At 41.4% G+C, this 15212-nt stretch overlaps 1 protein-coding gene across 1 annotated transcript; it reads right to left on the reverse strand.

The window, feature by feature from the left end:
* Positions 1-1779: 1779 nt before the first annotated feature.
* On the reverse strand, positions 1780-13758 carry LOC121855977 (eukaryotic translation initiation factor 4E-binding protein 1-like). The gene is made up of 3 exons (XM_042351198.1): positions 13425-13758; positions 6559-6723; positions 1780-2644 (listed from the first exon to the last, which is right to left on the reverse strand). The coding sequence occupies exons 1-3, from the start codon at positions 13570-13572 to the stop codon at positions 2607-2609; spliced, it is 351 nt and encodes a 116-aa protein (XP_042207132.1). The 5' UTR covers positions 13573-13758; the 3' UTR covers positions 1780-2606.
* Positions 13759-15212: the final 1454 nt, after the last annotated feature.

Genomic DNA, 15212 nt, shown 5'->3' on the forward strand with positions numbered 1-15212 from the left:
AATTGGTTCCAGCTCACAGAAAAGTACATACAAAATAAAGCCAAAAATGCAGTCAGAAACACCCCTAAAATTCCCCTAAATCGCCTGTAAATCACTAAATATATACGTACATATACACTCTTACTCTTAAATCATTACTGTAATGTGATACAGGTGATTAATTTTTATCTCTTGTGCAAAATATATGACGTTTAAATTACTCGCTGTCTTGCAACGATTCCAGCAATGCAAATTATATTCACCTAACTTTAGTCTGAGATATGATATAAGATAAAAACTGTAAGCCTAAAACCCTGGCTGGGCAGATGGATGGGAGGGAGGGAGCGTGGGGGGGGGGAGCGGGAGGTGAAGTGATACTTTGACAGTTGGCGCCCAAGGTCTGTGTGTTTATTTATCAGTCCTTAAGTGACTAAGCTTCTCTCTTATAAAGTGCAAGTGAAATGACCTGGGGAATATAATTTACATTGCTGGGATTCTTCTAAGATAGTGATTAATTAGAATATAAACAGGCTATAATTTGCACTAGACATAACAATTTTAGTACCGTTATCATTTAGTACATATACAGTATTGTACACTACAGGTTTGCACTTGGGTCATTTATTTCTTTTACGTTTCTTTTAGTATGGTGTGTGCATGTAAATGGATGAAAATAAAAGAAGAAATTTATGTAAATCTACCCAAAAATACAGTTGAAAAACTTTACATTATTAAAATGTACTACAGTACACTAATGTATTAAAATTTTTATCTCTTGTGCAAAATATATGACGTTTATATTCAAATTATTCACTGTCTTGCAAGGATTCCAGCAATGCAAATTATATTCTCCTAACTTTAGTCTGTGATATTATATAAGATAAAAACTTAAAGCCTACTGTATAACCACCAAATCCTTGCTGGGGGGGGGTGTGACAGTGCCAAGGTCTAATGAAGTATTTATTTGTTTATTTTTGTCCTTTAGATTGAATTTTTGCTTTTTGCTTATAAAATTTCATAGAAGTGACCAGGGAGAATATAATTTATATTGCTGGAATTCTTATAAGATAGTGATTAATTTGAATGCAAACATGCAATAGTTTGCACTAGACTAAAATTTTAGTAATCATTTTGTACATTATTTTGATTACATGTACAGTTCAGCTTTGCCCTTAGGACAGTGTATGCATGTAAATGAGTTTCAATAAATGAATAAAGTTACATATATGAGCCAAAAATAATAGTTGAAAAACTTTATGTAGACAGAGCTTGGATGGCTAAATTTTAGAATGACCAATAATTTTAATATAAAAAATGCACAAATATTAAAAAGCACAATTTTCTTGGTATTTACTCCACTGGAAACGAATGTAAACATAGAACAGATTACTGTACTGAATTACGGAATTGGCAGACTAGCCCATCAGCTGATGCTCACAACAAAACGTGATTTTCGTTAATCGAATTTTTGTTCGTTAACCGAATTGAAGATTCTTATGTAAGGTAATTCGTTAACCAAACCATTCGTTAACCGAGGGACCACTGTATAGCACATTAATTATTCTCACAAACACCTTCCTCAAAACAATTACAAATAACAAAGTATAACACAGCAATGTGAAGTCAATGACAATAACAAAGTGCAAACTTTTTTTATATCTTATTCTGATAGAACCTAGTAAATAAAACACCCATATTTATTTTGTAAATATTACTAACAATTATTGACTGAAAACTTTATCAAAGTACTGTACTGTCGTATAATTATTATCAATGTCTGAAATACATTTCCAAACCAAATTGAAAAAAAAAAAACATTTTGGGATACAGAAAGCATACACACACATTTCACTGAATACAGGCAATGATTCTTGGCACTAAGCAAAACCAGTTGTCTTGAGATACACTGTATAAAAATTACTCTCACAATTTCACTTGCACTTCAGTCCCTGATGGCATTATGGAGAGAGAAAGAGAAAAAGAAGACTGTACTGTACACTATCATGTGAGATGCTGTATTTGCAACTCCATTTGTACAGAACTGCACTCCCACTCCCTTCAAACTACACTGGCTTGGCCACTTGATCCAGCAAAGTAGATCCTCCCTTTCCATACTAAAAAAAAAAAAAAAATATATATATATATATATATATATAATAATATATATATATATATATATATATATATATATATATATATATATATATATATATATATATATATATATATATATATATATATATATATATTCATTGGGCTAACACCTCTTGTGCTTGCTGTTTTGCTATTGAGCGATAACTGAGCAAGTAAAACTTGGCTCATTTTATACAATAAATAGTCGAGTGCTGCTGGTTAGCCTTGTAACCACTTATGAGAACCTGACCTCATCATCACCATGGAAAGCCAAGGAAGGTGCAGGTCAAAATCTCACTTATTGGTTGACCACCCAGGAATATGTAGCAACTGAAAACTTAGATTGCCACCAAAGCAATTCAGGCATGAGCAAAACTTGGACTAAGACCCAAGGATTTGTATAGCAGCTTCCTCTTAACTGATGAACTCGACTTGTGCACAAACACTGGGATGGGCGGAGACCTGGTGATGCTGGGGCCAGGGAAGACTTGAGTTTAAAGGTCCATTTCAAACTGGTCACCTTCAGTAGGTTCTGAAAAAATAAGGAAACATATTAATAATTCACCAATAATTTGTATTTTCTCTGTGTACTGTATAAAACCGCTGGAATAAATACCGTTCATATGCATGCGCACACACGTACATGCACGCGCGCGCACACACGTACATGCACGCGCGCGCACACACACACACACATCCTTGACCACCGACAAGTCAAGATGTATCAGGTGCTGCTCTGGCAGCTGCTAGGTTAACTGTTATGTTGGCACATACCCCAACGCCTTTCCCTGAACCCATCCTCCCCACCGGAATATCAGCAAGTTCTCGCCAAACGTTACAGTTTCATTTCAGAAAGGAGTGGAACCAGTGTTGAACAGTCCTTAAGCCAGTAACAGCTGAGAGGCATACCCAAGTTGACTTCCACACAGTGAGATCCAAGGTACCCAGTGAGACACAACAACAGCAGTGATGTGTTAATCCATCCATGATAGGGAGACCTGGGACCACACCTGACTGTACACCACTTGAGTGATGTTCTGCGACACCACGCCACAAGGTGTCTCCATGATGCTACGACACCATGTAGTGAACGAGTTGCTGTAACACCATCTGTGAAGGAATTACTACACTACGTGAGGTCCATCATAACACTATCGGTGAGGGAATTACTACACCATGTGAGGTCCCTCAGCACCATCTGTGAGGGAATTACTACACCTTGTGAGGTCTCTTATAACACCATCTGTGAAGGAATTACTACACCTTGTGAGGTCTCTTATAACACCATCTGTGAAGGAATTACTACAATACATGCCATGTCTTTGTATGTATTAAGTCATTTATGTCCAATGTATATTTTCAGCCTTCGGGCTGCTGAAATGTTTCAATAAACCATTAATTATTATAATTATTACTATTATTATTACCATGTAGTGCACTTTCATTTAGCATGTTTTCAATTTACTTCAGTATTCAAATTAGGTAGGTTTTCCAACTGATGCACCCAGTCACCAAAGCAATTTTAAATATGGTGCGGTCTTCTAATAGAAACCGGTACAAGGTACTCTCCAATACTGTACATCTGTGCATGTGAGATGTGCTATATGCTCAGTATTCATAATACTGGGAAATACAGGGTGTCCATAAATGATTACCCTAAAAACAGTATGCTCTCATGTTTTAATCAAGGTAATCACTTATGGACACCCTGTACTTATTACATATCAATGGTAACTGTAGGAGTTCGTGAGGGCTGATAAACTCTTCTCTACAATTTGACCTTCCGGTGTTAAGACGCAAGGTGATTTTGGAGGAAATTTTCAGGAAAAAGCATCTTATGAGGCAAGAAATATGGTAAAGGTTATTTCATGTTTATGTATATATATTTATTTTATTTCACGTTTAATATATTGTTTTATGCATACATAATGTTGCTATACATGTGCGTATAGCTATTTACAGTATAGTAAGTCCTCGCTTAACGTCGTCCCGCTTAATGTTGTTTCGGTACTATATCGCTAAACTTAAGAGACTAAAAATTCGTTCAACATCCCGGTGATTTGGTACAAGGTACTTTTGCATCGTCACCGACTACTTTTTACCTCGCATCACCCTCTCCCGTCTGGCCGCGCTACGCTCTCTCGGCTCGGCGCACTACCCCACTTGCGAAACGTCACAGCGTCCCCAAGTGACGCCAAGTCTCTGTTACGACTTCACATCATTCGTGTGTGCTTAAGTGCTTTTGCTCTAAAACTGTACTCTAACAATTTGAAATGGCTTCCAAGCACCCATCAAGCGCTACTGATGCTAGTGTAGTGAAGAGGCAACATAAGACCATTACCCTTGCTACGAAAATGGATGTATTAACCTGGTTTGAAAAAAGGGAACGTGCTGTGGACATTGCCACTGTGCTTGGTCTAACCCCCACAACGGTGCGTACTATCCGGACCAACGCTGACAAGATTAAGGTTAGTGCTGGAAGTGGTACTTCTCTGAGTACAACTAAGACAACTCGTACTAGAAGCACTGTGATAGAAAAGGTGGAAAAGATGCTGGTTATGTGGATGGAGGACCAGAATCAAAGCAATGCCCCTGTGAGCCTTATGGTTATCCAGCATATGGCCAAATCCTTGTTTAACGACATGAAGGAAATTATAATTAAAATGTTATAAAACAATGGTTTAGTAGTGCTGTTAATGTGCTTGCTGTGTCACGCCACCTCACGTTACCTTACCCCTCGCATCATCAGCTCAACTCGCAGAGTTACATTTATATATTACTGTATTATTTACTTTATTACAGTGATATCTCCATTAGCCGGAACAATTGGTGTAGAGCACTTCCGGAAATGAGAGATTTCCAGGGAACAAGACGACTCTCTCAAAGCCAGAAAAAATCCCCCATCCCCGGAATTTTAAGAGTAACAGAAAAATGTTCTCAGTAGATCCAGAAATTGCCCATTAAATCATCTCTCGAACCTGGAAAAATATCCCCCATCCTTGGAATTTTCTGGGTGCCGGAAAATTTTTCTGGGAATTTCAGGAAAATGCACCCAATTTTCATCACTCAAACCCAGAAAAGAAAACTTTCTCAGAATTTTCCAGAAAATGTGCCTCATGGAAAATCATTCCCAAAGCCATAATTTTCCAGAAAATTACGGCTTTGGGAACAATTTTCCGAGAAAATTTCAATTTCGGCTATCGGAGATTTCTAGGTTTGAGGGATTCCGGCTAACGGAGATACCGTACAGTATTACTACTACTGTATATGTATATTTAGAAAATATTTTTGTTTGCATAGTAATTATAAAATTGATTATTTTATGTAGCAGCCAAGGTGCAAAAATTGAACAGAAAACGAGAAAATAATCAAACACAAAAATTTGGAAATTATTGAATAATGTCAAAATATTCTGAACTCGGTTACTTCAGACTTTTCGATAATTCGAGTGACCCATAGCACCTGTCGTTTTTTATTAACAAGGGTATAATGTATATTATTTTATGGACAAAGAATAGCTTCTTCCACATGCAAACCATCCTTTGGGCAACATTGACACAGTTCAACCACTTGGCCTGGCAGTAACCAAAAACATGCAGAACCTCCAGCGCTACATGTTACGCCATTCCAAGATTGCATTATTATATTGCAAGTTATTGCACATCACTTTTTCATAGGTGTAACAATTTAGGAAGAGCATTCAGGTAGTGACCATCATAAATCTGACCTTTAGCCATTGCATTGCGGTAAATGGTGTTAATTTTTTAACATCGTATAACAGTCTTTGCCTGTACAGAATTAAAGAAGTGATGGAATAAGAGTACTGAAACGTACAGAAAAAAAATATATAAAGAAGTAAATAGAAAAATACTTTACATAATACAAAGATAAAGGAAATGCTTCATTGTCTTATGATTACTACAACTCTGTTAAGACATAATACATACAAACATTTACAATCATTAAGGTAAACATTTACTCTTGCCTTAAAAGCAACATCTATGTAATATGAAGTAAACACTTATCTTTCTAACACCTGTAAAAATAAATTGGTTATGCATCCCAATTTATGATCGAGCCCCAGTTTAACAAGTTGCACATACACTGTGCAACATATGACTGCTTAGCTCTCAGCGTAAGTAATGACAACTTCATTTTTAACTTCCTTTTTAGGGCCAGGAAAGAATGCTAATCTTTGGTTTATTGCTGCAGCCAACATAGGCCAAATTTTTCTTGGGGTCCCAATCACCGAGAGTATGGAGAGCATGTTCAATAGGCACTCTCTTCAAGGATGAATTATAAACATCATTGCACAACACATCAATATGATATGCCCCATTAATTTTTGGCACCCTAATATTACCTGGAAATGATTAATCATAACACAATACAGTGCAGTAGTATACAAAAGCTTATTTTGTATGAGGGAAATGATTACTGACTTACCCGTCTTCTCTGGCTCCTCTGCGATAGTTCCATTCTCCCTATGCACAACAGCATTGTCCTTGGCAGTTACTCCTGGTATCACTGGTAAGTTCTTTGGGGGAGTTTTGGCCAGAGGAGAGTTTCGCATTTGCAACAGGAAGTTTCGTTCATAGATGATCCTTGTACCTGAAAAGTTAGACCCCTTTACTGAATTAAATTACATATTGTATATAAAACTAATACAGTACAATCTAAACATGTAATTTTCACTGAGGTATAAATACGGTACAGTATACGTCTTTTTCAGAAGTACACTTCATGTTCTTTAGTAACTGGACAGCAGTGATAATGGCTCACACTAAACTTAGTAACAAGAGGTTAACTCTACTAACCACCAAAACCTGCCAAGATTCCACTTTTCATGCCTAAATAAAATATATCTAAGTGGAGTGTAGAACAAAACACTTTATTGGTTTCACAAACTTAAGAAATTTAAAATTAAACAAGCGTAACACAATATACTGTATTGAGATAAAAGAACCACAATCAAGAGGATACAGTGGTCCCTCGGTTAACGAGTTTCTTACGAGCCGACCTCAACAAGTTTTGGCTTGCACTTGGCGGTCAACCAGCTTTAGTATTAGTCCGCCAATACATTAATCGGTTCTAGGACTTAAATTCCTTACTATTTTAGTAAATATCAAGAAGTTTATACTATTCAATAATGTTAAAAGTTTAATATTAAATTTTTTAGTCATTTTAACAATTATTGAACATAATTGAAGGTAAAGTGAGTAGTTTAATGCGCGGCATCCAGCCTCTTAACACAGCAAACAAAGCGTTAGTCTCTCTCTGTTTTCACTGGAGGTAACATCTTGCTTGAGACTCTCTTCAACTAAACACTTTTTTTCTGTTTCCAAGCAAATTATTGGTCATTTTGAAATTTATTTTACATATTGACAATATATAGCACAGTGCAGTGTTGATTTAAAGAAAATATTCTTTATTTACAGCAATTAAACTTAAAATTTTACTGTTGAAATTGTTTTTGAATCCAGCATGGGTCCCAAGAAATCCAGAAAAGCAATTTCAATCCAGGTGAAACAGAAAATTATTAAGAAACATGAAGAAGGCATTAGAACAAATGTGCTTAGCAAAGAATATGGCATGTCAACATCAACTGTGTCGACAATTCTTTCACAGAAAGACAAATTCAAGGAAGTGAAAGTGAGAGACAAATCTACCAGAATGATTAAAGGTAGATCCCTAATAGCAGAAACAGAGAGGTTACTTCTCATTTGGATTAGGGAAAAACAGATGAAAGGTGATTCAGTTTCAACCGAATTTATTTGTGAAACAGCCAGGGAGATTTACGAACATTTAAAGGCAGATCAACCTGGTTCTTCAGGCACAGAGTTTGAAGAGTTTAAGGGCCAGCACAGGCTGGTTCGAAAAATTTAAGAAAAGAAGTGACATTTTTAGTGTTGTTAGCCATGGTGAGTCTGCTAGTGCTGATAAGGAAGGAGCAGCAAAATTTTTAGTGGACTAAAGAACTGGTTGATGAAGAAAATAATCTTCCACAGCAAGTGTTCAATGTGGACGAAACTGGGCTGTTCTGGAAAAAATGCCCAAAGGGACATTCATCACCAGAGATGAAGCCTCTTTACCTGGGCATAAACCCATGAAAGACCGTCTCACTCTATTGCTTGGTGCCAATGCTTCAGGGGATTTCCGACTGAAGCCTATGCTTGTCTACCACTCTGAGAACCCCAGGGTATTCATGCAACAAAAAGTGGTAAGTGGACGGCTTGGAGTTTATTGGAAGTCCAACCGTAAAGCATGGGTGACAAGACAGCTAATTAATGAATGGGCAGTTGATGTGTTTTGCCCTTCTGTGAAGAGCTACCTAACCACCAATAAGCTTAAGCTTCCTTTAAAGGCTCTTCTCCTTATGGATAATGCCCCTGGTCATGACCCTAAACTTTCCAGCATTTTGGAGTCTCAATTTGACTTTGTCAAAGTGTTGTTTTTGCCTCCCAACACTACATCAATCATGCAGCCAATGGACCAGAATGTTATCAGCAACTTTAAGAAGCTGTACATGAAGAAAATGTTCAGGTGTCATCAGGCAACTTCCACTGATCCTGAACTAACACTGGCACAGTTCTGGAAGACACAATTTAACATCCTGGGGGCTGTAAAATTGATTGTGTCCTCATGGCAAGAAGCCTCCACTAGATCCCTCAATTCTGCATGGAAAGCACTGTGGCCATCAGTAGTCCATGATTTTGAGGGATTTGAGGAAGAAGCAGAGTTGGACCAGGAGATTGTGTCCATTGGTCAGTCATTGGGCCTTGAAGTGGAGGAGGATGATGTAGAAGAGCTTGTGATGTCTCATGAACAGGAACTTACTCCTGAAGACTTGCAGCAACTGGATGAGATGTTAGAGGCTGACAGTGGTGAGGAAAAGAAAAGGGATGACCATTTGTCTATTTCAGATTTGAAAGATGTTGTTCACTACTGGGAGAAGTTCAGGAAACTGGCTTCAAGGCACCCTAATGTGGAAAAACAAAACTGGCTTTGTGTAATGTTGAGGACACAGTGGTCTCCTTCTTCAAACATCAGTTAAAGATGAGGAGGAGAGATGCCCCACAAACAAAAATCGACAGTTTCTTCACTAAAAGGCAGCGGGAAACAGATGCTAGCCCACAGCCTTCCACTTCAAGAAAGAGAGAGGATGTTCCTGTTGGAGAATGTCAGTCCAGAGGTTCCTTACATTTTCATGGAAGGTGACTCACCTTCCAAGAAGCAGTAAAATGCTTCTCCTCCACCTCCACTTCCTTCTCTTCTCCCTTCTCCTCCACCTCCCACTTCAAATTCACATCAGCATCAGCATCATCATCCAGGAGCCGTCTACATACACACCTCAAAGTAAGTGTACTTTACTACCTTTTTTGTTGACTTTATGCAATTTTCGGTGAGCTGGAACCAATTACCCAAAAACCCATTGAAACAATGGTTTCGGTTAACAAATTTTTCGGTTAACGAGCAACCTTCTGGAACGAATTGTGTTCGTTAACCGAGGGACCACTGTATAGCGATAATTTTTTTTTATTTCGAGAGAGAAATCAGGCTGGAAATATTTCAAATGTACCTCCATGGCAAACAAATGCGTTATTTGCTCACCATGGCTGCTCACTCACACATTCACGCTCGCCCGCTCAGTCTTTCTATTAGGTTCGAGTAAATGTCGCCTCTTTAATAATGATAAGAACATGTGGAAAAAATTACCATAATCGAACAACTCCTTCTGGTTAGGTATGTCTACAGCTACACAACGATCGACTCACGGCAAAAGCTCGACCCCGACTTACGACTGCTTGGACTTACGACCGCCGCAGTTGTGACTATTTTTTTTTCTTTTTTTTTTCAAATGACGCACGCATTTTCTATACCGAAATGTTTCCAGTTAATGTAGTCTCCATGTATAATTAGAAAATTATGGGGGCCCCATGTGCATTCAGCTGACTACATTAAAGGTAAGTGCTCAGTCACACTGTATCCATTCCTCATTATTTATTACTTTCACTGTACTGTATTTCATTGTAGATTTTTTATTTAAAAAAAAATTGATTTTTTTTTTATCTATGTCGGACTTACGACCATTCGGACTTACGACCTGGATTTGGGTCCCTAACCCCGTCGTAAGTCGTGGTCTAGCTGTATATGCAAAATGCCACCAGAATCACAGTAACATATACCGTAGTTCTCATGCTGTTCGCTAGTAATGAATGATTAGCCAAACAGAGCACACTCATGGTAAAATAGCGTTAGTAGGACTTAGCTGGTCATGGCAAAATATCCACTGCATAATAAATAAATTACAGAAGAAAGCAGAGAAAGTATGTAAACAAATATAAAATAAAGGAATAAATAAACCTCAGTCGTGATTTTGTTGATTAGCTGCTCATATTGTCTGGCCGTAACATTATGGTGAACGTGGTCTTCCATGTGTGTTTCAAGTGTAGTGCTATTGCATCATAGCAACTGCTCTGCAATTGGCTGAAGGGACAAAGTATTTGTAACATGTACTCCGATTGGTTGACAGATGTCAGTTGATGTGGCAGAATACAATATTTAGCCACAACAGCATGCAAAATTAAAGTTTACACTGCCCCAACTTAAGATTTAGGGCCAAGTGAGCTATCACTGTAGACTTAAGTCAAACATTAGTGCATCCATGCTCAGTTGGACAGAAGACAAATCTTTACCACATCAAAAACTACTACGGTACTTATAAACTATTTTTTCTTAAACATTTTGTATTGTCTGGGAGGCCATAACTGGTTTCTCCCAAAGGCATTGAAAGAGTTAAGGGTGTGAAAATTACCCTTTAGCATACATTCTCAGTTCAATGATCGCTGAAAGGGAGATGGCAACAAGAAGGGGGCTATGGAAGGCAGGGTGTCCTGGAGGAGTGGTGTCCTGGAGGTGACGGTGGAGGAGTGGTGTACTGGAGGTGTGGGTGGATGGAGGAGTGGCGTCGTTGGAGGTGATGGTGTAGGAGTGGTGTCCTGGAGGAGTGGTGTCATGGAAGTGATGGTGGAGGAGTGGTGTCCTGGAGGTGTGGGTGGAGGAGTTACGTCCTAGAGGTGATGGTGGAGGGGTGTCCTGGAGGAGTGGGTGGAGGAGTGGTGTCAGGGAGGTGATGGTGCAGGAGTGGTGTCCTGGAGGTGTGGGTGGAGGAGTGGTGTCCTGGGGGTGATGGTGGAGGAGTGATGTCATGGAGGTGATGCTGGAGGAGTGGTGACCTGGAAGTGATGCTGGAGGAGTGGTGTCCTGGAGGTGACGGTGGAGGAGTGGTGTACTGGAGGTGTGGGTGGATGGAGGAGTGGCGTCGTTGGAGGTGATGGTGTAGGAGTGGTGTCCTGGAGGAGTGGTGTCATGGAAGTGATGGTGGAGGAGTGGTGTCCTGGAGGTGTGGGTGGAGGAGTTACGTCCTAGAGGTGATGGTGGAGGGGTGTCCTGGAGGAGTGGGTGGAGGAGTGGTGTCAGGGAGGTGATGGTGCAGGAGTGGTGTCCTGGAGGTGTGGGTGGAGGAGTGGTGTCCTGGGGGTGATGGTGGAGGAGTGATGTCATGGAGGTGATGCTGGAGGAGTGGTGACCTGGAAGTGATGCTGGAGGAGTGGTGTCCTGGAGGTGACGGTGGAGGAGTGGGTGTCCTGGAGGTGTGGTGTCCTGGTGATGGGAGGAGGTGCCTGGAGGTGATGGTGGGTGAGGAGGTGGTGTCCTGGAGGTGATGGTGGAGGAGTGGTGTCCTGGAGGATGGTGGAGGTGGTGTCATGGAGGATGGGGAGGGAGTGGAGGGTCTCTGGAGGTGATGGTGGAGGGGATGAGTGTGATGCAGGGAGTGGTGTCATGGAGGTGATGGTGGAGGAGTGGGTCCTGGAGGTGATGTGGAGGAGTGGTGTCCTGGAGGTGTGGGGTGGAGGAGTGGTGTCCTGGGAGGTGATGGTGGAGGAGTGGGAGGGAGGTGATGGTGGAGGAGTGGGTCATGGAGGTGGAGGTGATGCTGAAGGAGAAGGTGGCCTGGAGGGTGTGGGTGGAGGAGTGGTGTCCTGGAGGGGGAGGTGGTGTCCTGGAGGTGTGGGTGGGAGGAGTGGTGTCCTGGAGGTGATGGTGGAGGTGTGGTCCTGGAGGAGTGGTGTCCTGGAGGTGATGGTGGAGTGAGGTGTCCTGAGGTGATGGTGGAGGAGTGGTGGCCTGGAGGTGTGGGTGGAGGAGTGGCGTCCTGGAGGTGATGGTTGAGGTGGAGTCCTGGAGGTGTGGGTGGAGGAGTGGGTCCCCCTGGAGGTAAGGGTGGAGGAGGTGGTGTCCTGGAGGTGATGGTGGAGGAGTGGTGTCCTGGAGGAGTGATGTCATGGAGTGATAGTGGAGGAGTGATGTCCTTGAGGGGTTTGGGTGGAGGAGGGGTGTCCTGGAGGTGATGGTGGGAGAAGTGGTGTCCTGGAGGTAAGGGTGGAGGAGGTGTCCTGGAGGTGGAAGGGCTGGAGGAGGGAGGTGGTTTCCTGGAGGTGATGGTGGAGGAGTGGTGTCCTGGAGGTGATGGTGGCGGAGGTGGTATGGGAGGGGTGTGGGTGGAGGAGTGGAGTCCTGGAGGTGTGGATGGAGGAGTGGTGTCATGGAGGTGTGGGTGTAGGAGTGGTGTCCTGAAGGAGTGGATTGTCCTGGATGTGTGGGTGGAGGGTGGTGTCCTGGATTTGTGGGTGAATAGTGGTGTCCTGGAGGTGTGGGTGTAGGGAGTGGTGTCCTGGAGGTGGGTGTAGGGAGGTGTCCTGGAGATGTGGGTGGAGGGTGGCCTGGAGGTGAGGGGTGGAAGCAGTGGTGGCTGGAGGTATAGGTGGAGAAGTGGTGGACTGGGTGGGGTGGAGGGGGTGTCCTGGAAATGTGGGCGGAGGAGTGGTGGCCTGGAGGTGTGTGGTGGACTGGAGGTGTGGGTGGAGGAGTGGTGTCCTGGAGGTGTGGGTGGAGGAGTGGTGGCCTGGAGGTGTGGGTGGAGGAGTGGTGGCCTGGAGGTGTGGTGGACTGGAGGTGTGGGTGGAGGAGTGCTGTCCTGGAAGTGTGGGTGGATAAGTGGTGGCCTAGAGGTGTGGGTGAGGCATGATGGACTGAAGATTTGGGTGAAAAAGTGGTGGCCGTGGGTGGGTGGTGGCCTGGAGGTGTGGGTGGAGGAGTGGTGGCCGTGGGTGGGGGCGCGGGCAACAGTACAAGCACATGCCGAGCACAATGTAAACAAAGCCACCTGCGACGCTGACTTACCTGTACTCGCCTCCCCCCTCACTGACAAGTGTTGACATACATGGGTATAAGTGTGTGGTTTAACTCACCTCCCGGGGTGGTAGAGAAGAGTGTTCCCCCTGGTGTGGTACTATAATCGTTGGGTAACTCCGCCGGTGAGTTAATGGTCACTCTCCGCGGGATGGTTTGAGGCTTAGCCTGAGCCACGGCCTGGCGAGCAACTGGTGAAGCAGACATACCTAGATATATTACAAAAACAATCAACAACCAGTACACAACTATAATGCAAGTTGCAAAATGCGTAACAGATTTATATCCTTAATGAAGGACGCACTACAGTATTTGAGCACAGGGGCTACGTCTACTACGTCCCACGACCACAACACTAGAGCACTGCGCGCGCCGCCCTCAGTATTGGAACCTGGCGGAGCTACGCATCAGCTGACTGTAAGGTTGAACACAGCTTTCAATAACATAGGGAAGTAAGTTTAATGACGCCTTGCCACCCTTATGGTGTAGGTTACCTTATACTTCTATGTACAACCGACCTTATTAACTTGAAGATACGAATTTTAGTATTACGTAGTAAGTAATTGAAAGAAACTTGATCGTAAAATGATAATTCATATGAGTCAAACATTTACACTTACAGTAAGAGCATGAATATTTTTTAATTAAATCTAAGGAATACAAGCTTAAAACATAAAGCATATCTTGCTTCTCGGGTCACACGATCCGAGAAAATTCATAACTTAAATGACCTCGTATTCATCTAGCGTTTGTCGACGTAGATATAAACGATGGGCCCTTTTGTCTTCTCCATGACAAGTAGTCAACATTAACTGAGGCAAATTTTCAAAAGTCTGGCAACAGTGTTGTCACTATTGGGAAGGCATTCCAATGCCATATTTTGTACCATATAAATTGTATTCTGATAGCCTTGACAAACTGCATGTTTCATTTTGTCAGATTAAATATCAATACAAATTTGAGTTATATTTGTGGTATGGGAAGGAAGTGTTAAATATGTCTATGAATAGAAATATAGTTAAAATTGGTATCACTTCAGATCTAGGTCACACTTATCAAGTTAATTTGGGTTTCACAGCCCATTCTCGCTCATTTAGCAGATTTTTAAATAAGAAACGTTATTTAATAACTCATGATTTGCACAATGGAAGAAAGTCAAATGAATCTTATATATTTTACATTGGTTATACTGTACATGTCAAGATATTTGTATTACCAACATCAATTTATGTTATCATTAATATATGGGGTAACTATTTATCTGCATTACGTTTTCCACATAATACTATAAAACTGCACGTAGAGCTGATCCTGTGTTGGATGAACAAGAATCACGTACGCGCGTCACAGCACGTACCAGATACCATGGTAGTCGCGCCACTTTTTTGTTACGTAAACTCAGTAAGCCCTGCGCCTCTACAACCACACCCAGAAATAGGTACTACACTACAGTAATTCATAATTTAACATACTGATTCCGGCATTCTCTGTTTAATTTTAGTCCTTTAACCCTCGTATTTTGATCCATTAATTTATTCCACCACCAAATTATATTTTTACAATTCTCAATATGTGCAGCTTGTTATGACATTTTTCATCACTAAACTACTTATGAATCAAATTAAATTGATATATGTCATGGAAAATTGAGTTCTGTGACGTGATGTGTGAAAGAGCATGGCATCCGGAAGGCTGAAAATATACAGTTACATAAGTGGGGAATGGGTCACTTGATTAAAAAATAATATACAAGTAACACATGTGATACAAATATGATATATAACCAGGTGGGGAGAAGGTTATACGACACTGAAGGCAGAATGCTTGGACTAAAACTAACAAAAAGA

Source organism: Homarus americanus, unplaced genomic scaffold (genome assembly GCF_018991925.1).
Source record: "Homarus americanus isolate GMGI-L3 unplaced genomic scaffold, GMGI_Hamer_2.0 scaffold19117, whole genome shotgun sequence".
In the NCBI taxonomy this organism is placed as follows: domain Eukaryota; kingdom Metazoa; phylum Arthropoda; class Malacostraca; order Decapoda; family Nephropidae; genus Homarus; species Homarus americanus.